Source organism: Sturnus vulgaris, chromosome 10 (assembly GCF_052056855.1).
Source record: "Sturnus vulgaris isolate bStuVul1 chromosome 10, bStuVul1.hap1, whole genome shotgun sequence".
NCBI lineage: Eukaryota > Metazoa > Chordata > Aves > Passeriformes > Sturnidae > Sturnus > Sturnus vulgaris.
This window is the reverse complement of record NC_142252.1, coordinates 16851350-16879344: the sequence shown is the minus strand read 5'-3', so window position 1 is coordinate 16879344 and position 27995 is coordinate 16851350. Positions and strand designations below refer to the sequence as shown.

Below are 27995 nucleotides of genomic sequence, written 5' to 3'. Positions count from 1 at the left end.
CTCCACGGATTCCCCAGTGCAGAAATTCAAGAAAGGGTTAAACCCTAGAGACTCTTTATACCAGCTATGGGGAGCCAGGCACACCAACATACCATAATTCTCACTCTATAATAAATCACCAATTTCAGGGCTCAGGGAATGAGCTGGAGACTCTCCCAGGGGCCACAGGATCACCAGTGGAATGAAACAGAGGATAGCCTAAACAAGCTATTTCCCAATATTGCTCCCTGTCCAGATTTGCATTCTCCCTTACTTTCAAGCTGTAATGAACTGGGCTAATCCCAATAGTGCCCAGCAAGAAAGCAACAAAAAGCCTTTCTTGACAGAGGCATTCAGGACCTCCAGAACACACGGAATCACACACAGAATCACTAGGTTGGAAAAGACCTTGAAGATCACTGAGTCCAACTTGATTGAGCAGAGGTGACAAGGCCCAGAAAGGATCTAACAGAGGTGAGGGATATCCACTGTTGCTCAGGACAAAAGAAACATGAAACATAGGCTGGAAAAAAGCTGATAGCTGCTGTCTAAACCACAATACCCAGTGTAAATTCAGTGGGAGTGCTACTGCTTGCTGATGAGGGAACCACAACTGCATGGAGCAAGAGCAGATGCCCATTTATACATGTCTTGAATGCTTCCCAGCACCACTGATGAAAGAGCTGTGCCCTGCCCACCTTCAGGAACTGGGGAATCCCTCATAAGGGGGGATGGACCCCACAGATCATCATTAGCGTAGCAGATGAGAGGTATACTGCCAGAGACATTGTTAACAGAGACAGGGATGTAGCTGGGGCAAGGAAGGCAGGGCAGCTTTGAAAAAGCCAGAGCCAAGGCAGCAGACAGGGCAGAGAGCAGCTTCAGGTGTCAAAAGCTGCAGAGCCTGTCCCACAAGCCCCAGGACAAGCCCAACGGCTCCTGCTCTCACAACTGTCTAACCAGCTCTTGTCTGACGCTCAGGTCAGCTCCTCTCCCTTCAGCAAGCCCCAGGCACATGCCTAGCTCTGCTCCTGGCACCTTCCTGGTGACTTATCTTCCCAGGACACATTCCCCTCCCTAAGGGCCATATCCCTTCTCTGGTAGCCACTGCACGGGAGCACAGGGTAGAGAAGATGCTGAAAGTGGCCAGCATTGCCCAGGGAAAAAGTCATAACACTTTATGCTTGAAAATCTCAAGGCAACATCAAGCAAATAGATCTGGACAGAGGGAACTAGCCACAGGCAGCTGTCAAACAGCAGTGAGGAGAGCTGAGGGGGTATTCCCAAGTAGGCGGGATTGATCCTACCTTCCTCCAAAACTCCCAACGCTGGGATTTCCTCCCAGGAAGGTTTTGATAACCATCCTTCACTTTTCCTGTCAGGAAATACTCACTTGGATTCAAGCCCCCGTCTTTCCCTGTTTTTAAAATTAGTACCGAGTTCCTAAAATAGCATCATCCCAGCCTGTCTGTTAGAAGCAGCAAAGCAAGTGCTCCCCTCTCAGCCCCTAAACCACCCATGACTAGGAGACTCTCAGCAGAGATAGAAAAAGGGATTATGAGGTGCACAAAGGCCTCTGAGACTGCCACTACCCTTCATGCACAAGAGCTGGTAGTGATGCTCACTCTGGACACCAGTTCCCTGTGAGGATCCATCCCAGCAGAGCAGCAGCATGGTGGTCACACCAGATCTGCACCACTCACACTGAACAACTAGAGAGTTCCTACAAGGAAGGCCAGCAGCTGCATGGATACATGGATCACAAGTAAAAGCACACCAGATTAAAAAGGAGCACTGGAATGGATTTAGAGGCTCTGAGACTCCCCATAGGGCAGGTGAAAGCAAAAAGCAGCTGGAAAGGGTAGGGTGGGGAGACATCTTGGGGCAGATGCAGCAGCAGCGGGATGGATGCAGAGGAATGTGTGGTGGCCAAGAGCTGGACACAGGTTTTTCTGAAGGGCCTGGATAACCGCTAGAGGGAGGACGGCAGGCGTCCGGCCCGGCTCTTTGTGCAGGAGCCCAGCACAGCCTTTCCTCCCTGCTCCAGCCTGCATCCTGCTCCCCTGGCTGGAATCCCAGCGGCAGCTGTGTCGGCAGTGGGGTAGCTGCCTGCCCTGTCACTGTTTGGTGCAGGGATAGAAGCAGAATTAGATCTGACCTAGCCTGATTTGCCGAGGATTTTTACTGTTAAGGGTCTGTTTAGAGGCCTCTGGAAAAAGGCACTTGAGTCTTGGCTTTGCTCCTGGTGTAGATCCACACACCCTCAAAAGCACAAACTGAAGCTCAGCAGAGGGAAAACCGGATGATGTGCTCTGGAGACTCTCCCCCCACTAATGGAGGGTCCCTGTGGGGACAGAGGGAAGCATGCGAGCAGGAAGCAGAACGTATGCATGGCATGGTACTGAGGGAAAAGCCTGTCCTGCAGCTGCCCAGGCAGTACCTTTAGTCTTCAGGACAGTCAAATCCAGTCCACTTCACCAGCACTAAAGTCACTTAAGCCCTTTGCGCCAGTCACTGGAGTGGGACTTTCCTTGGAAAGCTGACCCTGCTATAGGGGCACAGGGGTTATGTTGTGGACAGGCCATGACCATGATTTCTGCTAGGCATCAGTTACCATGAGCTCTTTATAGAGGTATCCCACATCTTCCCTGGCACAGGACACCCAGCATCACAGAGCCCCCTCTCCAGATGAGGGACTGGAGGGTAGGGATCTAGCTCATCAGCTTCGTGAGCAGCCAGCACACTAACAGTACTGAGCAGCCCCTGTGCCTTACTTGGCACTCCACATCCAAACGGTGTTTTTCAGAGAGGGCACAAACAGGCTGAGATATCCCGAAGCAAGGGGCTTGCTTACCCACGACACCACCCGGCCGTTGAAGCAGGGAAGCTTGGCATTGTCATCCGAGATCTCTTCTTTCACCACCCTGCAGAGAGGAGAGGAGGCAGTCAGAGCTGGGTTCAGGACTTCAAAGGAAAACGAGACTTTCCCAGATGGGTATTTGCACACAACACCAGGCAGCCCAGGCTTGGGGATGGAGCAGGAGAGGACTGTCAGCTCTCTCCTGCTGCCAGGCCACAGGTTCCTATGCTCACAGCCACGACTGGCAGCCTGAAGAGGAGCCAAAGACAGAATAGTTTTTCTATGTGCATGCATCTGTTTCATCCCCTAGTTCACATTTTAATCAGTAAAACCAAAATTCAGGTGTATATCATAGAATCACAGAATTGTTTAGGTTGGAAAAGGCCTTTAAGATCATCAAGACCAACCACTACCCAAGCACTACCAAGGCCACCATCAAACCATGTCCCCAAGTGCCACATCTACACGACTTTTAAATACCTCCAGGGATGGCGACTGCCACCCCCTGGGCAGCCTGTTTCAGTGCTCAACCTTTTTGGTGAAGAATGTTCCTAATGTCCGATCTAAACCTCCCCTGGCACAACTTGAGGCAATTTCCTCTTGTCTTGTTGCTTTCTATTTGGGAGAACAGACCAATCTCCACCCGGATACAACCTCCTTTCAGAGAATTGTAAAGAGTGAGAAGGTCCCCCCTGAGCCTCCTTTTCTCCAGACTAAACACCACCAGCTCCATCAGCTGCTCCTCACAGGACTTGTGCTCCAGACCCTTCCCCAGTTCTGCTGCCCTTTTCTGGACACACTCCAGCACCTCCATGTCTGTCTTGAAGGGAGGGGCCCAAAACTGAACACAGGGTTCAAGGTGTGACCTTACCAGTGCCAAGGACACGGGACAGTCACTGCCCTGGTCCTGCTGTCCACACACTACTGCTGACACAAGCCATGATGCCGTTTACTTTCTTGGCCACCTGAGCACACATTGCCTCACGTTCAGCCACTGTCAATCAGCATCCCCAGGTCCTTTCCCACCAGGCAGTTTTCCAGGCTGCCTTCCCCCAGCCTGCAGAGCTGTGTGGGGTTGTGACTCAGGTGCAGGACTGAGCACTTGGCTTTGTCAGACCTCATACAACTGGCCTTGGCCCATCGATCCAGACTTTCCAGATCTCTCCGCAGAGCCATCCTATCCTCCAGGACATCAACACTCCCACCCAACTTAGTCATCTGTGAACTGAGTGTGCCCTCAATCCCCATGACCAGATCATTGATAAAGATATTAAACAGGACTGGCCTCAGTACTGAGCCCTGGGGAACACTGTGAACAGGCAATGGATGTAGCTCCATTCCTGACAACCTCCTGGGCCCAAACATCCAGTTTTCTACCCAGGGAACAGTGCACTTGTCCAAGCCATGAGCAGCCAGTTTCTCCTGAAGAATGCTGTGGGAAATAGTGTCAAAGGCTTTACTAAAGCCCAGGGAGATAACAACCACAACCTTTGCTTCATCCATTAACAGTGCCACATTGTCACAGGAGATCAGGTTGGTCAAGCAGGACCTGCCTTTCCAAAACCCATGCCAGCTGGGTCTGATTGCCTGGCTGTTCTGTACATGTACCATGATGGCACTCAAGACAATCTGCCCCATGACCTTCCCTGGCACTGACAGGTATGTAGCTCCCTTGGACTCTCTTTCTGGTCCTCCTTGTAGATGGGTACCACATTTGCCAACTTCCAGTCACCTGGAACCTCCCTGGTTGACCAGGACTGCTGGTAAATGACAGAGTGACTCACTGAGCACTTCCACCAGCTCCCTCAGTATCCTTGGGTGGATCCCATCTGAACCTGTAGACTTTCGTGTGTCTTAAGTGGCATAGCAGGTTGCTGACCCATTTCCTCCTGCATTACATGGGCTTCATCTGCTGCCTGTTCCATCTCCCAGCTCCGAGGGCTAGGCACCCTGAGAACAGCTGATCCTGCTATTAAACACTGAGGCAAAGAAGACATTAAGTACCCCAGCCGTTTCCTCACCCTTTGTCACTGTTTCCCCCCACATTCAATAATGGATGGACATTCTCCTTAGCCCTCATTTTGTTGCTGACATTATTTGTAAAAACATTTTAATTGTCTTTAACAGGAGTAGCCAGCTAAGTTCCAGTTGGGCTTTGGCCCTTCTAGTTCTTCCTGCATAACCTCATAACACCCTTGCAGCACTCCTGAGTTGCCTCCCACTTCTTCCCAAAGTAAAATACTTTATTTTTTCCTGAGTTTGAGTAAAAGCTCCCTGCTCAGCCAGGCCATTCTTCTTCCCCATCGGCTTGTCTTTCAAGCACAAAGGGACTGCCTGTTCCTGCTTCTTTAGATTTTCTTCTTGAAGAATATCCAGCCTTCCTGGGCTCCTTCACCCTTCAGGACTGCCTCTCAAGGGACTCAGTCAACCAAGTCCCTAATCAGGCAAAAGTCTGCCCTCTGCAAGTCCAAGGCAGAAGTTCTGCCTATCTCCCTACTTACTTCTCTGAAAATCAAAAACAATCATGTTGTGATTGATGTGCACAAGGTGGCCTCCAGCCATCAATCACCCACCAGTCCTCTGTTCACAAACAAGTCCACTGCATGCCTTCCCCAGCTGGCTCCCTCACCCACTGTACCTGGAAGTTCTTCCACACACTCCAGCAACCTCCCAGACAGTTTCTCTGTATTCCAGAGACATATTTCCACCAGCTTGCTTATTTCTAAAGAAATACATAATTTAAGCCTCTTTATAATGATCTCAAAGAATCACAAACTATGCCAGAGATTTCTAACAGATGAAAGTGAAATGCATTAAACATGCTGCCTACTAAATGATACTGTTGCTTTTTAATTACTTACATATTTCAACATCACTTCAAGCTTTATAGTTGTGTCATAATGTCATGTCCCTGAATTACACAAACAGCTACATTATTTTCACCCTTCACAGTGAAAGAAGCACTAACTTTGCTTTTTTCCCCAGGAGTAAAAAAAACAAAACAAAACAACAACAACAAAAAAAACCAAACAAAAAAACCAAAACAAAAAAACACACAAAAAACCAAACCAAAACAAAAAAAAATCAAAAAAACTCACCAGTTTTCTTTGGAGAAAGTTTACTCTTTTTTTTATTTTAAATATCACTGGACCCCTAAATACTTGTTCCACAGAGAATCTACAATCAAAACAACTTGCGAATTCAGAAGATTCAATTACTACTATCTTTGATAAATCAAACACCAAAACAGGCTTTAACAAGCTCATTTCCTTTTTTACCCAATGACAACATTTTAAGCACTCTTATTTAATACAAAGATATATTACAATTAGTTTGTGATACTATATTCCCCTTTCCAAGCTATATCTAAGGTAGCTTGACACACATCATGCTTAAAACCTGAAGTAACTAAATAGTGAATAAATTATGTGTGGGGGAGAAAAAGTCCAACAAAAAAAGAACAAAGTAAAGAATGTGAAAGCAAGAGAAATTATGTATTAAAAGTAAGTAGATTATAAGTATCTAACATTACTCAGAAGTGGAATCCTATCAACAGCTCTGAAGGATGCCCAAGCCAGTCCCCAACTCACGGAGAATCGAAGAGGATGCAAAGGTGGGACACGGAGCTGTGACCCATTGCACCAGAGTACCATCAAGTCACACCACGCTGGGGCTCAGAGAAACAGGTGCTCTGGGCTCCTGGCTGCGCTCCCTCGTGTGCCAACAGCTGGCCCAAGTGCCCCTGAAAACAGGACACGAGGCTTGCCAGCATTCACAAGGCATCAGCAAAAGGCAAATGAACAGTGCTGGAAGCCCAGACCTGGGGAGCAGGCTCGCTCCACCCTGCCAGCCCCACTGGCTGCGCCGGTGTCACACACACTCAGCAAAGGGCTGTCCCACGGGGTGAAAGGCAGCATGCTGCTAGGCATTTGCTGGCAGCTGGCACTCACAATGCCTGACAAAACTGGAGAGCCAGCAAAGGGACTGCACAAAGGCTACTCATCCCCAGAAGACACGGATGAGGAGGTCATGGTTTGAGCAGTCTAATCCACTCCCAGGATGTGTATTAATTCTTCTCGCACAGATGGAGAAGCAGGAAAAGCAGGAAAGGAGCAGTGACGATGGATTAAAACCCTGCTAGCTTAATGCTTCTTCAGCATGTTCTGTGCCAGCCTCTGCTCAAAGCCCCAGCAGCCCAGATGAATGCTAAATACAGGCAGTCCCCTTGGAACCCTGTATGGACCAGCCCTTTCCAATGCAGGCAAGTTGTCGTCTTCTCACTTCCAAGTGCACACACACACACATGCACCCTGCCCTGGCTGCACTAGCATCCATTCATGCTGTCGCCAGCAGCCTGGACTGCATCCAATTCCTAGAGAGAACTTCAGGCAGAGCCAATTTTCAGTGCTACATGCTGCCTGCTCAGGGACACAGAGCCCTGCCTGTGGGTGAAAGGACAGGGTGATATATTTGCTGGGTCAAGGTGACCAACCGCTCAGCACAAGTCAATTATTCCATTTTCAGCGGGGACAGAGGAAACCAACCCCAAGACCCGCCCATTCAGCCTCAGCTGCAATGCCTGATGGAGAACAAGCTCCCTCTGTCCTAAGAGCTGGTCTCTCCTCACTCTTATTACCCTGCGGCTGCCCCAGACATCCCAGGGGTCAGCTCCACCCCGGAGCAGTTTTCTCCCTCCTTCCCCAGCCACTACATTATTTATCACTATTTATCACCCAGATGCCAGAGCACAATGGATTATATATTTAGACTGTACAGAGCAAAAACTGATAGTGCTGGAGTCAGGCACATGCCGAGCAGGAATATCTCTGCAGCGCTGCTCACATCTGTCACCCCCCACACCATCCCAGCTATTCGTGCCCTGCATTCCTTTCCAGCCTCAGCCTGAACTGCAGCCTTCCTCCTCCATTCCTTTCCAGCCTCAGCCCCTAGCTGCAGTCTTCCTCCTCCCACCTCTCACCACTCTTCCAGTCACACTTCTCGAACCGACACGACCGCAGGTTCACACGTCAGAAGCCACTGAGCGAGCAGCCTCTGGGGGAGCTGTGAGCAGTGCCACGTTTCTGCTCCGCTCTTGAACGGGGAGGCAGCCATGAGATGAAACTCCCGCGGATGTGCTGGCAGAGAAAACCATCCTGTGAATGTGCTGGGAACAGCCCCCACCTGATAGGGTCTGAGCCTGGGAATCCTGAAAGAGCAGACCCAGAAGGAGTTCAGGCTCTCTCGGTTCTCACCAAGCCTTTCCCTTTCCCAGAGCCCAGGGAAAACATCTGCCCAAGGCTGATTTCAGAGGGACTGCTTTGAGTTTACTGTCAGGTTTTGAATGTTCCAACGTCCTGCTGGGGGCTGGGTGCAACACGGCTTAAGAATGGTGGCCAGGAAAAACCCCTTCCATGTGGAGGCAACCCGAGCCTTGCCCAAGGAGTGCAAGTCCAGGACCCCTGGGGCTGCTGCCCTGCCCAGAGAACTGCCCTGCAGCCGGGCACTCACCAGCCCCCTTCCCATGCTGGGGCCAGCAGGCGTGCCGAGGCCAAGCTGCAGCTCAGCGCCTGGCCCGCACGCCCAGCGCTCCCCGGCACTCATCTGCCTTGAATTTTCCAACAAAGAGACCTGCGGGAGGGAGGAAGGAGGGAGGGTTACAGGGGAGGCAGGCCGAGTGGGCGGATGATTCCACCGCCATCCCCAGTGACACGGGGCCAAGCCGGGGGGAGGAGGAGGAAGAAGAGGAGGAGGGGACGAGGCTCTGGCTGTGCAGGAGCCCGGGGTGTGCGGAGGGGGCTGCCAGGACTGACACAAACAGCACATCTGCTCCCATGTAGTGGGGGAGGGGAAGGGACAACCCCTGGCAGCTGGGAGGGAAGCAAAGGAAACCCAGCTCCAACCCTGGCTCCATCCCTACCCTCCCACCAGCTCCTCCTATGGAGCCAGCAGACCTCTCCCCACGGCCTGGGAAGATGCCACGCTCCCAGTTTCCCTCCTGCTGCCTTGCCGGCGGGAGCAGCTGGCAGCCTGGAACATGGATGCAGAGGAGGGTGAGGGACAGCCAGGCAGACGCTGCCTTCTCCAGGGAGTTCCAGCCTGGCTCAGGAAATTAGAGGGTATTTTATATCACAGAGTCATGTCCTAGGAATGAAGGGAAGGTGGGGAACAAGAGAGTGTGCACAGGAGAGAAAGGAGGCCATAAACCCCAAGCCGCGGAGACGGCTGCGCCGTGTCAGACCCCGGCTGCGCACACATCACCAGCGCAGCTGCTCTGCTCCAGCCTCCCCGTTTCCCCTCGGTGGCCTCCAGCCTGGCTGAGGCTGCGGATACAAGCAAGTTTCTAGCTTCAGCCAGCTCTGGTCTCTCCTGAGCAGCATCTGCTAGCCACAGCAAGGTCCCTGTGAAGAACTCTGACGGAGTAATACAAGCCAAGTAAAAGAAAAAACCTAAGAGGCATGGACAAAGGCTTCCACAGGATTTGAAACCTAGATTTGGAGGCAGGCTTGGAGCTCAGCAGCAACTACTGCTTGTCTCTGGCAGTCCTGTCCCCCAGCTTGCCTATCTATGGGTTTGCAGCAGGGAGGATACTCAGAGAGAAGAAATCACAGATGTAGTGGCAAACACAAAAAAAGTTGAATATGGCATCAGAGGGGTCAGTACTAAGAAGGGAAGCAGAGATGGGGACCTCTCAAGCATGTTGGACAGCTTGATGGCCAGGATGAAAAATAGGAAAAGTGCAAAGATTGAGAAGACAACTGAGTAAAAAGTAAAACAGTAAAAAGATGCAAAGTTAGTAGAGTAGATCAAAGAAGTAATATGTGTCTTCAGTTATTAAGAGGAAAAACCTTTATAAAACAGCAACGTTCTTTCCAACAGTGCAAAGGCCAGAAACTCAATTATAAACAATCTTCTGTTACAGCATTCCAGAAGTGCACAATTAGGTTGGTTATTCCTGTAACCTTAACAGCCCCCATCTCCTACAGCTCACAAAGGACAGACAAACCAGACAAAGAAACATCAGGAGACACTTCTACCCAACAGCACAAGCTTCAGGGATTTACACACTAGAAATGTGATCTCATTTCCAAGACCTGTAGTAAACTCCCCTTAGGGCAGGGATGTCTTGCTTCCAAATGATTGTATAGATTAATAATGCTGCATAGCAAAAGGAAGCACCTTCATGTTTTACTACCCAAGTATGAGCAGCTCCTGGCTTTAGAGCAAAATCCTCATCTCTTCTCTAAGATAATGCTGAGGCGATAGGGATGAGCTCTGCAGCCATTTCACCAGAACAAAAAACTGAACAGAGCAATTCTCTGTGAGTGTTGGGATTTCATTTGGGAAATATGTACCTGTTAGATTAAGTCCAAACATGATATGTGTGTTTCCCAAGGGGATACAATTCACCCAAGAGCTACAGGCCCAACCAAAGAGTACACATGGCAGTGACTGCACATGTATTGGCGAGACCTCGGGCTTTGCAGGCAAACAGGATGCATCAAACAGGATTAGAGGATTTCAGCTGTCTGTCTCTGGGTCGCTTTGGGTCTCCCTATGTTTTCACCTCCTGTGCAAAGAGGAGGAGTACAGATTGCATGACACTGAGGTGAGAAGGGCTCTCTGACCATAAACAGATTGTCACTCTCCCATTTAATTCCCCTTCCAAGCCCCCAGACAGGATATTCTGCACTGCTCCTCTCTGCTGCAGCACAAGGTAAAAAGCGAAACACAGATTTGTAGATAGTTTCATTCTGTCAGACCTTCCTCCCCGGAGGAGCTGCTGTCCTCCTGTCTGTCCCTGCACCCCATGTGAACATGAACTCCTTTACAGCACTGTCTTGAACTGGTGTGCTTTTCAAGAAGCACAAAGCATCTGTTAGCAGCTGTCCTACTACCACAACAATAACACACCTCTGCATTTGTGCAGGAACAGCCACCCCTGCCCTCCTAACAAGTCCATGGAGCATCACAAGGACTCCTCAAATGTCATTCCATTTCCAACTAACTGCACTCCTCCTACTACTGAAGAGTAGTAGGCTCTTTAGTTCTCAGAGAATGGTTTGGGCTGGAAAGGACCTTAAAGTTAGTTCCAATACCTCTGCAAACTGTTTTCCCTGAGAAGCTCTCATCAACATATTTGCAATCACTCCACTGGACAATAACCAGGACAAGCAGAGACCCTAGGCCCGGGTGATGCTTGGCTCCAGCAGGACGTGTGCTCAGTCCTACAGGCATCACTGGGTGGGAGATGACGGATTTCAGACCTCCCATTCACTTAGTCCAAACACTGGAAAAGGAATGGCATTTAGGAAGGAGCCATCCAGGCTAAGAGGCCGGCCCAGGAGCAGCACTTATCAGAGCAAAGCTACAGCCTGATTTCACGGTGAGTGCAGAGCCCTGGCGGCCCCTCCCGCCTTGATCCCAGAGTGACCATCTGGCTGCAGCCCTGTTCTGCAAACAAGCCCGACAGGCCTGTCCTCCACCGACCTACCGGCAGCAGGAAGCTGCGAGGGGACTGCAGGAGGCACCTCCATGCTAATTAATCCTGCCCTGCCCAAGCGATGCTTCCAACCTCCGGAAGGACATTTACAGACATCATCAAAGGAAGCATTCTGCAGGCCCTCGAAGGTTCAGTGACACTTTCAGTCTCTTTGAATTGGAAATCAGGACAAACGGGAACTTCCAGCAGAAGCCAAGTCAGGTTCTTCACCCTGCTATCTCAATTTCAGTTCCTCAACAACTAAAAGCTTGCACAGCCCAACACAAAGATACAAGACAAGTGCAGGGACTCACTGTGAGAAAAAAAAATTTGAGGTTAAACATCTGCCGAAATGACCTTCAGGGAATGAAGACAATTCCACAGATATGGCCAAAAGCTGGGCTTGTCTTCAGGGTGGGAGAGGAAACAGGCCCAAAGAGGCCCCAGTCAGAGATGTGTATGAGACGGTAAAATCTTGATGAGGTTGCTGAGGTTGACATTAATGTCGTGAGACAGCAAGCACACCGGAGGAAGGAGGCTTGGTCTGCTGTGACACTTCGCTCCATCTGGACACAGACAGCAGGAAGAGCCCACAAAACAGTGCTGCAAAACACCAGCTCCTGCCGACAGGGGGAAAGGGAGAGAGGTGAAAAAAGTGCAGAGGTGGACAAAGGGTTTATCCGGCTACTGCTGGTAACAAAACGCAAAGGACAACGCCAGCGTATCAAGAAGCTTGTGAATGAGGTGTTTGGGCCCCACAGGGAGCTCCTTGCAACTCCCAGTGAGTGAGAAGTCACTCCCCCCTTTCCAGGCTGACTAGAAGAGCAACAGCCTCCCCTGCAATGTGCAGGGGCTTCACACTGGTCAAGATAACTGTGAGAAGCTGTAGAGAGCCCCAAAGTGTGATGTTTGCACATAAACCACAACCAAGGGAGAAGGCCATGATGCCTGTGAAGCCTCTGCATGCACCACGAGGAATGCAAGACCAGGCCTTCCTTTTCTGGCCCTCAGCTGAGGGACACCAAGTCAGTCCTGCTTTTTCTAAGAGCAAGCGAGGCTCCTGCCAAGAAAGCGCTGCTGCTGTGGAATGTGCTGGGCCAGCAGTACAGCTCATTCCTGGAAAAGCATCAACTCAGCGGGAGAGCAAGGAGAGGAGAAGAGGGGGAAATTAGGAAGAGGGGGAGGGTGGGAAACAAAGTCTGAAAGCTTGGACTTCCACACCTGGAGAAGCACAGAGTAGTCTGCTCACCAGCACCTCCTTGTCACAGGCTGCCAGCATAGCAGCCTGCCCAGCACCAGCCCTATACTCTAGGACCACCCTTCTGCAAGCCAGATACCTCCAGAGCAGGTCTGGGACCACACAGACCAAAGCAGATGCCTGTGGGGAAGAGGAGTAAGGTTCATTTCCCCCCCATCATGTTAATAATTAATTTGATTTAATGACAGATCTCCACGAGGAGATGACAAAGCAGGCTCTACATGTGTCCTGTCCTCAAGACACTGACCAGCTCACATTACTCTCTCCTCGCATAAACAATTTTGCAAGAGTGTCCCCAGGAAACCGGCTCAACCTCCTACCCAATAGGAAGGGGTCTTGAGCATGACAGGCTGTAGATGGCTGCACCTACTCTGCCACATCCAACTGGGCTGCCATCAGCAACAGCACTGCTAACTGGGTCTGTAAGACATACAGAGAACCCCCATAAAACCAACAGGCAGTTAATAAAGCTCACAACAAACTTTCACCATAAAACATTTGTCAAAGACAATGAAAAGGACTCATGCGAAGAAGGCCTTTTTTAGTGTTACAACAGTTGCATGGTGGTAAAGACAGAACTCTGTCCCTGATCCCAAGCTATTGCAGTACTCTGAAAAATGGACAAACACTGATACTACATCCCTCTGGTCCTAAAAATGCAGGAGGCAGAAGAGAGCATGAGGGATCTGAACACTCATAAGAAACCTGTCTGACCATTGCTAGGCCAGGGACACTCATTCTTTTTCTCCCTCATCTGCTTTTGATGGAGTCATGTAGTGGATGGTATAAAAAATTCCCTGTAAAAAACCCCAGCAAATAGAGCACATTTTAGTAGTCTTTTATGTACTTCATCTATTTCACTAACACCAATCTTATTCACCAAACTCCATTCAAGACATGGGGCCAAACCCTTGAATACAACAAGTAACCTACTAAGCATCCTTTACCAGGCCTGCCAGGCTTGCCCTCCCAGCCAACAACCCAGCAAGCATGAAAATACTGTTCAACTACTGGGAGAAAGAGACAAAGGTGCTTCAGTCCTAATCAAACCATGCATGTGCTGGCACACAACTTACTCAACGAGAGGTCCAGAAAGCAGATGAAAGCCATATAGTAGGACCCAATTCATTACTGTAAATCAAAAAGTCTTCACAGTTCCCATGTAGAGAATTCAGGTCCTACCAGGACTCACCTCTATACCAGGAATCATTTTCCTTTTCAAAAAGAGGGCAAACTTCCCCTCAGTTTAGAAGAGGACAGTGTTTTGGATCACTGTAGCACTGCTGCTTTTCTTTACCACTGTGAACTCCTGGACCTGACCCTGTCACATACCATGCAAAACCTCCCACCTGCTGTCTCTGGCAACTGCACCAAAGACTGGGTAATGGCCATTGACCTCCAGAAATCACCATCACATGACATGAAGTGTTCCTCCTGTGGAGGGTCTGAAAGACAAAACTGCCAACTCCTAGGTCCTTCAAGGACGGAAGAGTGCAGTGGAAAGCCAAACAACCTGTCTACAAGTCTGCAAATATCCCATGAGCTCGGTAACTGTGTTGAACTGGTCATTCTACACATTAACTATTCGCAAAGGCAGTCCAGAAATACTCATCACATGTTATTACTGCAATAGGACCATTTCCTGTGTCTGTGGATCTGCTGGTAAGTCAAGACCATTTGAGTTGTGAGCTTCCCAATTATCTGAAATACTGACATCAAGTTCCCTTGAAGCATTCTCCTGTAAGTTACATGTAGAGTGACCACAAACACTTAGTGCCTGCACCATGTGTTTATCAACCAGGAGCAGAGCTGGACCCTACAGTCAACATGGCCAGACACAGTCCCCATCTCAAATCTACAAACCCTTCTACATGGCACAGCTGAGTCAGACCCAGCTCCAAAATCATGCACACCGGCAGAGATGTTACACACCTTGTGTTAGTTTGGAACTGCCCAAGGAAACCCAAAGCTTACCCTAAACTGATGCAGATGTTGACATCCTCAAAGTCCCCTGACACTTCCAGAACTAGACAAGGAATAGTCTTAAAGAGTTTTTCCAAGTCTAACCTTTTGGCCTCAGCTGAAACAATACGTTTTTAGTCTAGGAGAAAAATCCACCTCACAGGATCCCCTTGGGGACCTAAAGGTTCATTTACCAGCTCTAGGTCTAAGGCAGGTTTCCCATAAGGGACTCAGTTCTGCAACCAGAACCATGAAAATCCATCCTTCTCAGAGCCACAAAAACCAGCAAGAAAGCTCAAATGAACACAGTGAACACATAGCAAGGATTCATGCATTAAGGCCCTATATGGATTTCCAGTGTGGCACAGCCCCAGCTGGGCCCACACGCAAGTTTCTGTGTGAATGGCACTAACATACTGGTTGAGCTAGGCAGGGTTGAATGAACTGGGACAGCTGGTTAGCTGTATGCAAACACAAGTGCAGAGTTTGCATATCCATCACAGCTTCCGAAAAAAGCTTCAGTTCGAGAAGCTGCTGCACCCCGGGGCCAACCAGGCAACAGCCATCGGCACTGCAGCAACTTTCTGCCTGCCCTGATGGCATCGGGCCACCAAGCCAAGGTTGTCACCTACTGCTGACACTGCTCTGGCTGTCAACAACAGCAGCACAGCACAATGCAGTGTACAGGGGACAACCTGTTTGCTCACAGATCAGGAGACACAAAAAGACCATGGGTAGGTGGTCAGAGTAATGCTGAGGGAAAGAGTTGAAGCCCAGGCAGGGGGAGGTTACTGTGCTAACACCAGCTTCCCCGCTATAATATATAATATTATAATCCATGCAGAGTCAGAGCTTCTGAAACACAGACACCTCTGGCAGACTCTCCATGTCCCCGGAACCAACCTGTAGCCAGCAGCAAACAAAGAAAAGTCCACAAACTCTGTTACCCAGACCCAGAATTCCCAGCCTATCAGAGACAGCTGCCAGTGATCAGAGTGTCCACGTAGCAAATAAATTCCTCTCCAAACCCCAGGGGCAGGTCAAAAACCAGCAGAGGAAAGACCTTCCCACATAGCAGCCAGTGACAGCTCTCCCAGAAACAGAGCTTTGCTCCAAGTCATGTGAGGAAGCCTTTCCCACTTCAGCCAGGACCAGGAGGAGAGACTCCCACTGCAGCAAGTCAGTCACTGCTCACACTGTGAGCTCTAATATCCTAAAAAAATTGTAGCCAACAATACATAAGGACAGATACTCAGTGAGAAGATAATCACTACAAAGGATTTAGTGGAGTAGAGTACCCAAATGCTGCTTCTGCTGCCTTCCATATGCTAGCTGTGGAAAAACAATGCCTCTGGCATGTCCCCTTTAATAAATAACTGATACAACAACCCCAACAGTCCCAACCCTCCACTGTGATGCAGAATTACACTGCACAGGAAGGTCAGCACCAGGCATCTCTGCCTGCCAAAGCCTCCGAAGAGTTCCAGCCCATTCCTGGATGGGTTTAATATTAGTGCTACAGTAGTAACAACATAGCAATGGAAACAAGTGAAACTAAGGGCTTTGGAGCTCAGGGAAACACTAATGCTTCAGCTCTGCAAGCTAATGCAGTCCTCAGGGACAGTGATATCCACAGCCCAAAAGCTCACACTCTCTCCTAAGGCCACCACTGCATTATACAGATAAGCACATGGACAAAGCAGACAAAGTCACAGAGATTAGACTAATTCCCCTATTTGTACCTTATTGAAACGCCTTCCAAAAAGCCTTTACAAAAGGATTTGGTCCAAAAATTTCCAACAGCAGCCACCAGCGGGATTAAGTTTTACTTAATTTGCCAGCTGCTGCCTAACAAGCCAGCACCAGCGGGACAAACAGTAAGGTAGCCACGTGGTGCCACATCCCCCTTCTGGAAAACAACAATCCATCCAGCATAGGTCAGAAGGGCAGGCTCTGAATAACAAACAAGGGATGGAGAGAGGAGGAAATCAATACGAAACACCAAAAACACAGCCCTGACTGCTGCCTCATTAGACGTGCAGCACGATGCAAAGCTGGTGCAACATGAAGGCAATTTCCTGTGAACTCAGTATCTGTTATGTTCTGCAAGCCCAGCTCCTCTTCATGGACTTTTTCACAGATCAAATATCTTAAACCACAACGTTGTTTTATCTATTTGGATGCAGTCAAGGGTGGAGGAGTAGCAATTCATTACAGCAGGTACTCTCAGCTCAAAACAGTTCAGCAACTGCCATGCAGACATGGAAGAGGCTTCCCACCCCCTTTAAGTACACTGAGCTCAAAAAGGACTTCAGGAATTTCAACTATGCTCCCTACACCTCTAATATACAGCTTTCAAGTCTAGATGAAGGGCCTGATGCCCACCCTGACAGAGGATTGAAGCCAAACTCACGTGTGCAGCAGAAAAGCTGCGGGGAAACCAGATTTTCTTTGCTTATATTGACAGACCCTTTTTTCCTGAGCATCCCCACATGCACAGTGATGGGTGGCTGCTTCCACCTTCAAGAGCTCACAACTGCTAGGAGACCAGGTGAAGAAATCACAGGAGAAAGAGGCCAGGAGCCTGATGGAGAAGAGGGACTTACTGAAAGCCCAGTCCTCCAAGCACAATGACGTTGGGCTCATTGACCATCTACTTCCACCCATGCAAGCCTGCATCTTCCTTCTCAAAGTCCATTATAAAATACTGCCTCCCCAGCAACATCCTGCTCTCACTGCAGCCATGTAGGAAGGAACATCACTGCTTGCACTACCACCCAGAACACCCAGTACCCACCCTGTGAGTGAGCCAATGTCTGGGATTCAGGAACAGTAGAGTTCTAGATGAAATTCTAAAGTTCACTTCAGAAAAACATGTATCTCAGCAGGAACCAGAAATCTGAGCAGTGAGGCCACCGCTATCATCCCATAACAACAAAAAACGCTCAGGCTGTGACCCAAATTATGGTGGTTTAGGACCCATTTTTTCTTTTGCCTTGACCATGACTGAACCATGCTGGAGCACAGCTGTACCACCGCCAGGGCACACTGATTTACTCTGCAGCAATTTCTGAGACATCAAGGAAGCTTTTGCTCTGTGCTGGAATTTGGAGGACCAGAGTCCTCCAGATGATTTCAAAACTCTGAACTGCACCAAAACAGCTGCATTCACATGGCTGAGTAAAGGCTTCTTGACCTTTCTTTTTTTCTCTTTTTTTCAGAAATGACAAAAGGGGCTTAAAATTAAGAAACATTCCCATCAAACACATAACTGAAAACAATGCCTCTCCAAGAAAAATGCTGGCTTCAACATAACACCATATTTTGGGAGAAAATACATTCAGTCAAAAAATTTTCTAGCCAGTTCTGGCTGCAAACTAGTTCAATAGCCGTTGTAAAGCTTCATTGTTTGCATAGGACACACAAGGCCTTAGGGAAATTGGTCTGCAGCCTGATTTGGCAAACTTGGCTTTCCGAACACCACCCGTGGGCAAAGAAACCAGGCTGTGACTGCCATCCAATGTGGCCTTCAGAGCACAGCTCCAACCACAAGTGAGGACGCCGGACACCTACGGAGTCAGTAATAACTGGGTCTGAACAGCAGGACACACAGGGCCAGGCACAGACAATACAGTGCAGGGAAGCAAGGAATACTGTTAACCAACCAGCTCCATCTTCGCCTCAGCCCTGGCACTGCTGTAGTCCCCACCACCACAACTCTTGGAAACGGCCTCCAGCAGCAGCTGCAGCCAGAAATCAGCTCCAGTGTCCATGGGCCACCCCCAGCACAGGCAGCATTACAGGAACTCCCCACCACAAATGCAGACAGTGGTTAGCAGCTCTCTGCCAAATCCTCAGCAGCTCAGGAGACAGAGGCACAGGCTGCAGTAACCTACACGCAAAATGTCTGAAGTAACTGCTGGTGGGCCCTTGCTAACCAGGGCAGCTCACCTCACAGCAGGCATGGAAACACATCCTCTGGAGCACAACAGATGGGGTGCTGTGGCCTCTCATGTGTAAAGTGCTCCCTTCCACATGGAATGGACAGGGACTGACCAGAAACTGGAAAAAAGTGATGGCCACCTTCCAGCAGGGCCATGCTGTCACCACCACAAAGAACGTGAGCATGCAAGGGAGTTCTGTAGGCCTTTCACTCACAGACTTCTTGCCAACCTCTCCCAGCATGAAATCCATGCTGACATGGAAGCAGTCTCCACAAGGGGAATGGGACAGGCAAAGGTCTTCTGGAGACAGCAAAAGTTTCCAATTAAAAATAAAATTTTAGAAGTTCCCAAAATCAAAATAAAACAACTCCCCCAACACATGCTACAAAGAGCTGGCAGGAGAGGCAGGGGCACCATGCCAGTGCTCACCACTGCTTAGAAACTGACACTGCTTATTAAGTTTAGGATGTCTTCTCCAGCTCCCAGCATTTCCAGCCAGAAGGACAGTCACCGCTGGTATCAATTTCAAAAAGACCCTGCAATAAAAATAAATCACTCAGACTTTCAGAGAGCATCAACGCATTTCCTCATGCACATGTGCAGAGATGAGGCCGCCAAATACCAATGGCATCTGACCCCTACACTGGGAATTCCAGCAGCGCTCGCTTTGTTCTGCCTCCAGAGGGTTGTCCTAATCACTGCCTCGAACCCAGCTTTGGAGAGCAGGTGATAATTAAGCAGGTCTGGATAAGATATTGGGCCAGTGATTAGCTGGATACCAATTTTCACTTCGCAGCTGAGACCAAGGAAGCGCTCACCACAGCTATGAAACTGAAATTGGAATGGAGATCTGCAAGAGGGAGAAACCAGCAGTGGCAGGAGGAGCAGCACCATCCCACCACTGTACCTCAGACCACTGGTGTTCTCCCAGCAATGCAGAACCAGCAGGATGGGGAGGGAGGACTGATCCCCTTGCAGAAGAATGGGGCCTTTCTGCTTTCCAGTCTAGAAGAGGGGAGGTGGCCAAGTGAAGATAAGTGAAATAATCAACAAAGTGATTTCTTCACATGCAAAGGAAATCCAAACTTTCAGGAACTCCACAATTTATGGAAAGAAAAGGCAGAACTTCAGGCCAAGTGCTAAGGATTTACCTGGATACAGAAATTAAACTGCTCTGAAAAGTTTAGCTTAAACTTTAGCAGGCCCCCATGCAAACACATTTTGATTGATAGAAAATGAGCAGTATCAATAAGGAACAGAAAATGAATCAAAAGAAATCACATTTCAGCTAATACAAGAATATTCTCAGAGTTGTACCAGATGAAAAGACAAATCTGTAGTTCAGCTCAGGTAAATGTGAACAATACCTGGATAGTGAGAAGTCCACGCTGCCCAGGTAAATTTCTCATTACGGACTCGGGTAGGAGACAACACTTTACATATGATTGAAGCCTATGTCTCAGCAAACTACAAACTACAGACCACCTGCATGGTTCTTCCCTTCCCAACTGCATAGGTGCCCAGATTTAATCCTGTTCTTGCAGCACCTCTACGGAATTGAGAGCTCTGTCATGCTAAGAGCCACACAAATATTTGCCCAAGAAACTTCCAGTGTCAAGTGGACAAGACAAGGCACAGTTGGAAATTCCATTTTACAGATAAAGAAAAGGAAAATAAATTAAATTTAAAAGTCTGCTCAAAATCCCATGAAAAACCTGGTGGAGGTCTGATGGAGAATATGGATCTCACAAGCAGTCACAGCACTGCACTGATCTAAGGTGCTCTCCTGCTGACCAGCACACAGCTCTTACCTGTGAAACACTGAATGCAAAGATTCAAGCTGCAGGAAGAAACCTTCCTTCTCTAATGAGTGCAACGTTAGCAGCCAAGGGTAGTTCCACACTTCATGGTGAGATACATCCACACAAAGCACCTCAGGTCCAAGAAGAGTCTACCACATCTGGGCACTGCCACACTCACACCATCCATCAGCTGACCTTCATGTGCCTCCACTTCTGGGATTAGCTACACACAAAGCCAACAAGGCACAGCTATCTGCACCCTGTTATGTACAGCTGGAGCCCACTGCATCAGGAACAAAATTCTGCAGCCTTCCTGCTGCTCACAACTCCTCTCCCCAGGACCAGGTGTATGAATTCTCATTTCTCCTTCTTGCCACCCAGAAGTGACACCACTCTGAGGTCTTAATTATTTGAAACTGAGCACTAACTCCTGCCATAATCTGACAACTCCACAGCCACCCAGGGGAACCTCAGTTCACATTTCCAAGGAGATGTAAACACTGAAGCTGCTCCATCACATCTCTGATTCTCAGAGCAAACAAATATTAACAAGATAAACAAAAGAATGAAAAATCCCACACACCAAGACTGAGGCTGTAATACTGCCTTGGGGATGGGGTGAGCTGAAGGGAATACCAGACTGGAGATCCACAGCCTGGAAAAAAGGAGGAAGAGTGAGAAAGATTCAGACTGGGCAGAGGTGAGAGGAAACATTAGACATCCTGCTCCAGCTGGCTCTGGAAGGTGAGATGCCTCTGTTCCTAATAATAGATGAGAGGAAAAGCTTGGTTTATGCCAAACCTGCAGAAGGTCCAAAGCTGAACCATGGGACCTGCAGGCCTCCTCCTCATTGATCAGCTGCCCTAAGGTCATCTACTTCATCTCTTATTGAGGGGGCTTTAACCTGGGTCCTACTCCTGGACACTGCCCAGCTGACAGCAGCCCAGCACAAGCCAGGCAGAAGGCAACCTGAGGGAATCCCCTCAGGGAAGGAGCTGAGAGGAATATGTGTGTGAGAGAGAAACACTTTTCCCTGTCACACAGCTTCTGAATGCCACCATTGTTAACGTCCTTCTAGTTTTCACTAATTGCCCGTGCATTTATACTCAAGCAGCCGAGGTGCCTCCTGCCCTTCTCTGATTCTCCGGCAGGCCAATGGCTCGCTTTCTCATGAACATCAGTTACTAGCGACCATGAAATTTTTCAGCTGGACTTGATGATCTTATAGGTCTTTTCAAGCGAAAGTGATCCTTTGATTCTATTTTGTGTGCTGCCTGGGGCTTCAGGGCTTCTCAGAGACAAGGCTGCAGCTGGCCTGCTCTGATTGTTCCCACCATGTTCCAGCCAACCACCAGCACGTTCTTCAGCTCTCTGGAAAGCAGTAGAGACATCTTTCCTGATGAACCATGGTGACACCACAAGAGGCTTGCTCTCTCTGTCACACTCCAGGCCTTGCACATGCTGCTCCAACTGCACAGCTCATTGCCCAGGACCTCTCCAAGGAACAGGCTGCCCACAAACAGCCCCCGACCCCCTCTCAGCTGCATCTTCCCTTCCAGAGCAGTTTATGCTTCCCAAACAAATTAGCTCAACTGGTCACAACAAAAATCTCATCCCATGCATTTCTGACACAACTGATCTTGTGGTGTCTTATGAGTGATTTTCCCCTCTCCCTGCTATCACTCCCTATGCTGCTTTATTGTTGAGTTTTGTTAATCTATAAACCACCTCCTCTTGTAGAACCTTAAAGAGATAGAGGAGGATGAAAAGGCACAGCACAAAACTTCACTGCCACCAGACCCTTCTTCCCAATGCAAGACGCTGCTATTTATTACTATGTTTATAGTTGCACACTCTCCCACCCACATGGCAATGTTTCATTCAAGACAAGTTTGAATTCACTTCAAGAACAACATTTCAAAGGACCCCAAAGCATTTGTTTACAAACAGCATGCATGGAGAATTCACTTCTCCCACCAATGAACATGGTCCTCTCCGAGACAGGGAGAGGCAGCTGTTTCATAGCACCCAGTGTTACTCAACAGCTGAGGGACAGGAAACAATCCACGGACAACTGATATTGCTGAGGAAATTTATGGAAAATGAGGGCTGGACACTTCTGTTTGCCAGGAGAGAACAGGAAAGCTTCTGAGGACTAAAGCCCTCCACTGGGTCAGGAGGAATTTAGGGAGGCAAAGAGTCCTAGACTGTGGTCAAAGCAGCAACTCCAAATTTCAAGCCTCATCTGAAAGCTGGCACCTCCCAAACTAACGGGACCCTGGGCACTGGGATAATTTGGCTGAGGAGGGGAGAGCACCCCCTGCTGAGGCAGCCACACAGACCTCATCTAAGCCCCAAAGAGGCCCAGCCCTGTTCAACATGGAGTACAAGCCAAAATCACAGCCTAGAGAGGAATTTGGTGCAGTGAGAAGACACTGGGAAGACTGTAAAACTGAAAACACTTTGCAATCCCAGCTCCATACACAAGACCCACTGTAAACACTAAATCTTCAGAGGAAGAAGGATCATACAACTCCTGCAAACACGGAAGTCCCAGGAATGCTAAAGGGTCACATGTGGAAACCAAGAGGGTCCCAGGATGGAAAAAGAAGTCCACAAAAAGGCTAAAGGAAAGTCACAAGTAGGAAATCTGGACAAAACAGACGACAGTCTTTCAGGGAACTGGCTTTACATGGTACTTGCCCCCTAGAACAGCAACAAATTTTACACAGGTAGGAGAAGGCAAAGGATCCCTAGATCGGTGAGTACAACATCCAAACAAGGGACAGGACACACCTCCTCACCTCCAAAGAGCCACCTATGATGGGAGGAACCAAAGGGCATCACAAAACAAGTGATGGAAACACCATGGTTGGAAGAGAGTTGCCCTGCAGGAGATGGGATATGAGGCAGGGCTGCACCTCTCTTCCATACCAGAGATTGAGAATGGGACATCTCACTTTAAGGATGGGACATGTATATGGGTACAGTGGGTCTTACCCCTTGCTCAGAGATGGGCAGCACGTGGAGAGCTCTCACTCCTTCTCCATGGAGGCAGGGGAGGAGAAAGTTGGTCCTCTCTATGCATTCTTCCAAAAAATGAGATGCAGAGGACAAAGCTGCCAAAATGGATGTCCCTCCCCAAAATGGATGGTAGGAAAATAAAACTGTCCCCAAATTCATTTAGTGGAAAGGGTTGATGGAGGTGGCACTACCTCCACACCCTTTTGGAGGAGGGAACAAGGGGCACTTGCTCCAGCCACAGTAGGAGATGCCCAGGCCCTTTTGGTGGGGAATAATGGTCCAGAGTAGGATACAACCTGGGGACGCCACCCTAGACACCCCAATGTGGGCTGCATGGGAGATACCACCTCAGGCAACGTGTTGGCCAAATATCCTGAGTATGGGGAGGGGGTGACCCTTAGATGGGGATGATGGTCTCCTCCAAGGTACCTCTGGCACCTAAAGCAAGGTATCACCAGCTCCCTCACTGAGAAGTTAGCATGGGGCAGCTTCCCCAGAGCTGATGAGGGATCCGAGGATGTGGGGCTGTCCCCGGAGGCAGGACCCAGGGACAAGGAACCCCAGAGAATGTACACAGAGGGGATATCACCACGAGCCTCCCACAGGTCAGGTCCTGGGGTGTACGGAGGGTGTGTCCCCCCCAGACAAAACCCAAGGGTCCCCATCCCCATCCTCTTCAAGGCAATGGGGATAGGGTATGGATCAGGGTCCCCCTCCCCGTGCCGGGCACAAGAGGGGCGCCTCCCCGCCCCAGGGGCCCCGGCCCCGCCGTCCCGGGGGCGCTCCCGCGGCCGAGGGGACGGCTAGCCCCGGCCCCAGCCCCGTGAGGGGCGGAGTTCCCCGGCCGCCCCCCACTGCTCCCCGGGGAGGCCCACGGGGCCCGGGCTCCACGCGTGGCCCCGGGGGACCGGGCCCGGGCCCGCGCTCACCCGAAGTCGTCGTCCATGGACTTGAAGTAGAACTTGTAGTTGGGACGATTGAGGAGCCCCTTGAAGTCGCCGAGGGTGACGCGCTCGGCCGGGATCGGCAGCTTCACCAGGTACGGCGTCTCCTGCTCGTCCAGGTGGTAAATGATCTTCGTCTCGGCCGCCGCCATGGCGCCCCTGCCCGGCCGCCAGGCCCCCGCCTCTGCCTCCGCCGCCTCCTCCGCCCCGGCCTGGACCCCCAGACGCGGCCCGGCCCCCGCCTGCACCCTGGCCCGGCTGCGGCCTCCGCACGCCCGGTCCCCCCGCGCCCCTTGTTCTCCGGGTCCCAGCGCCGCCCGGCTGCACGGCGCAGGCTCGGCCTCGGCCGGCCCCGCCCCGCCCTCCGTCCCGGCCCCGCCGGAACCGGAACCGGCGCCCCGTGGGGCCGCGGCACGGAGCGGGACCGGGCTCAGCTTGGGCCCAGATTCCGCCACGATGCTGGCCCGCACCCTGCCCCCGAGACAGATCCCGCATCGATAGGAGACCTCCCCCCCCGCCCCCCTTTGGCTGGAACGGACCCTCTCATATGGACCTGACCCCCTAGGCACCCATCCCCCCGCGCTGCTGCTGTGCTCCATGTGGGTGCATGGCCCCTGGGACTGTGCACTCCAGCCCCAACCCCCCTGGGTGCACTGGAATTTATACTTTGTATCAACATCCCCCTGTCCACAGCCTGGTACTCCCCAGATGGGAATATACCTCTCCCAGGCTCCCCATTCAGCTTTCACACCCTCTTTACACCCTCTGATATTGCTTCACACACAGGGTCATTCCTGTATCTCACAATCTCTGCTTCCGTCCACATCCCAGGCCTCCTATCTCTGCAGCCCTCGTCCTTTATCCCATACCAGCCTTCCCCATGCTCCTCATACGGCTATGTGCCCCATGAGTACAGCTTACAAAACATCAGGCATATCCATCTCTACCCTATCCTCCTATGTACAGACCCCTTTGAGCTCCCCGTGCTGTGGCTCAGATGGCCACCATACACAGGGACTACCATCCACCCCAGCTCCTCTCCAGCTGAGGCTTCCCTCTGAACCCCTTGTCACCACTCAACAACTAACCCCAGTACTCAGATCTTTTCCTCACCAAGCAGTCTCTTTCCTCTGCTCTTCATGAACATCCTCTGTTCCACACGACTTCTTCAACAGAGCACCCTTTGGCTGTGTGGTTTCTTCCCATCCTCTATTTCCCCGGACCCCAGCACATTCTTACCTATACTCATCAGCATTGTGACCCCGGGCCCTAGGACTTGCCTCTGTTCCACAGCAGTCTCAGGCTGTCTGGTTTCCCCTCTGCACACCTTACCAGCACCCAGTGGGCACCAAGGAACCATCTCCATCAGCAGTTTCCTGGAGCTGTGGCTGAGAGCAAAGCTGGCGTGGATGGAATCTTGGGAACACCCACCAACAGGAAGGGCAAGAACCGCCTTGCACCATCCTGGATTAGAAGGAACAAATGCAGAGGAAGCACCACACCACAGGCCTGCACAAGGCATGAGACTAGATGAGCCCTCAGACTAGACTCCCCTGCTGTAGGAAAAGGAGACAGAGAGATCCTGAGGGAACAGAGCTAAGTTCCTCAGGCAGGCAGGCAGGCTGAGCTAAATAAGCTTCCTAATGCATTAAAGAGTTCTGCAGGCATTGCTAGTAATTACCTGGGCAGCACTGCTAGACTGGAGGAAGAACCTGACATTAAACTGAAAAAAGAATAAAAATTCAAGGGAAGTCCTCAGGTAAGCAGAAGTTGTAAGAGGTCTGAGACTCTCCCATGTTTCCACATCAGCTTTTGGAAGACTGTAATTTCCTTATGTTATGGAGCTCCTTATGTTAGGAGCTCTGTGGTAAAAGCTGGTGTATCTGGAATGAAGAATCCAGGTCAGAAGTGGAAAAGTTTAGTTTAAGTTGCTTCTTCCTCTGTCGATCCTGACAGAACCAATCTTAAAGTCTTTTTGCAACACCTCCCTGCCCCAAAAGCAGGTACATGTGAAAGAATCCTAGTCTGGTATCCTGGCAGGGCCACTATCTCACCCACCTCCCAGCACAGCTGTGGATGCATCTTGGAGCCTGTATCGTTCACATGAGACACCTTTGTTACCGAATGGGCAATTATCAGTAGTGCTGAGCTCCCAAGGGAGCACATGCAGCTCAGGGGAGGGGTGCCACACCCTCCAGGGTGGTAGTAGATGCAATCTCATTGCTACAGCTGCCTTTTCTTTTAAAACAGGCCAAGTGACTGAATAAACTCAATGAAAGATCAGTTTCACTGCTCACAGAGGCCTTGTGCTGTATGACTCACTGAATGGAAGTTAAGAACACAGTGCCAAAGAAATCAGGAGGAGGGGATTGTGCTGTGCACTCCAAGGTCCACAAGGAAGAGTTTCTGAACTGCCTGTTGGCTTATTTTTGCAATTATTGAAACTTTAAAATTGCGGTATTGATAACATTGCTTCTCCTTACAGAGTACACAGGCTTCAGACATTTTAGCACATCTTGGAACAGCCCAAAGCAGAGGTGGATGTACTTGAGTTCCATCACTTACACCTTTAAGCAACACCAGACTACTATCTTCTTTTAAAAGGGTTACTACTGTTAACTGAAGTTATGGGTTTGATACAGGACACCAGGTTTCATCCATCCGTCCATCCATGTCAGATGGGAAGTCAGACAAGTTGATTATTATAGCCTTAGGAAAATAAAGTACTTACTGCTTACATTGCTCAGAGATGGGTAGCAATGATTCCACAGTCAAGATTGCTCTCAAAGGCATTTCTAGTCTTCCAACCAAAAAAACATCTTGACTGAAGCAAAAAGAAAGCATCAAGCCCACCCTACACTCCAGCAACGGAATAAATGCTCCTTTAAAAAGTACAACACGGATCACTACATAAGGATGCTGCACCATGCCAGAAGTCCACCTTGGAGAGTATCAGGTGTCCTAATTTGTTTTCTTTTTGCTACTCTGTTCTTGGCATCTGTAAAAGTACCCCATCACACACACCACCAAGGCCTGAAGGATGTGGCCACAGAGCAACATTCTCCCCTTGGATTTTAACTCCCAGGTAAAAAAAGCAGCTCGTACCACGGAGTTGGAGCAAAGGAAGAAGGAATGTGGAAAAAACAAAGGTGGAATTGTTACTTGGCAGAAGTAATCACGAACTTTTGGCAAAACTGAGCTATTTACAGCACCACATGTTAAATTTATTCTTAAGCCATCTTTACCCTGTAAAAGGAAAAAAAATACTTGAGATGTCCAAGGAGATTTTAAAATTACCAAGTCTTGCAGCTGATTTGTAAATGGTTTTACTAAGGGCTCTCTAGATGTCCTTCTCTGCCTCTGCCAGTTCCTGCTTCCTGGCTTCAGGAGGGCACAATGCAGGACGTGTCAGCCAACATTCCCATCAATTACCACAGTGACAAATGACAACAGATTTCTTTGGATTTAAGGTTCACCTTTGCAACATAATTCTGTACAAAACCAAATCTCACCCACTTCAGGATTCCAAGTGCAGAGGTTTTAATGAATTGTTCTCTAGTTGCAAACACGGGTCATGAGTTACCATTGAACACTTTTACTAATTCAATGCTGTGCTGATTTCCTACTTGCCTATCGTGTGTTTAAAATCTGAGGAAAAAGCAGTGATTAGTTATTTAACTTACACATGCTCAGGCAAATAAAACTGGAGACATACAATTCCAAGTCAAAAAAAGCAAACAAGC

The 27995-nt window shown here is 49.6% G+C and overlaps 1 protein-coding gene across 8 annotated transcripts in view; it reads right to left on the bottom strand.

The window, feature by feature from the left end:
• Positions 1-24515, bottom strand: part of DVL3 (dishevelled segment polarity protein 3) — a 33882-nt gene extending 9367 nt beyond the window's left edge. For 2 of the 8 annotated variants that reach the window (XM_088170932.1, XM_088170930.1), the window contains exons 1-2: positions 24238-24515; positions 2834-2903 (exon numbers count right to left, since the gene is read on the bottom strand). In XM_088170932.1, the coding sequence (XP_088027058.1) occupies positions 2834-2903; positions 24238-24404 (237 nt within the window). In that variant the 5' untranslated portion in view covers positions 24405-24515. Of the gene's footprint in view, positions 1-2419; positions 2784-2833; positions 2904-23284; positions 23976-24237 lie in introns of those variants that run through there. The other 6 variants (XM_088170929.1, XM_088170933.1, XM_014871591.2 and 3 more) reach the window with 5 other exon arrangements.
• Positions 24516-27995: the final 3480 nt, after the last annotated feature.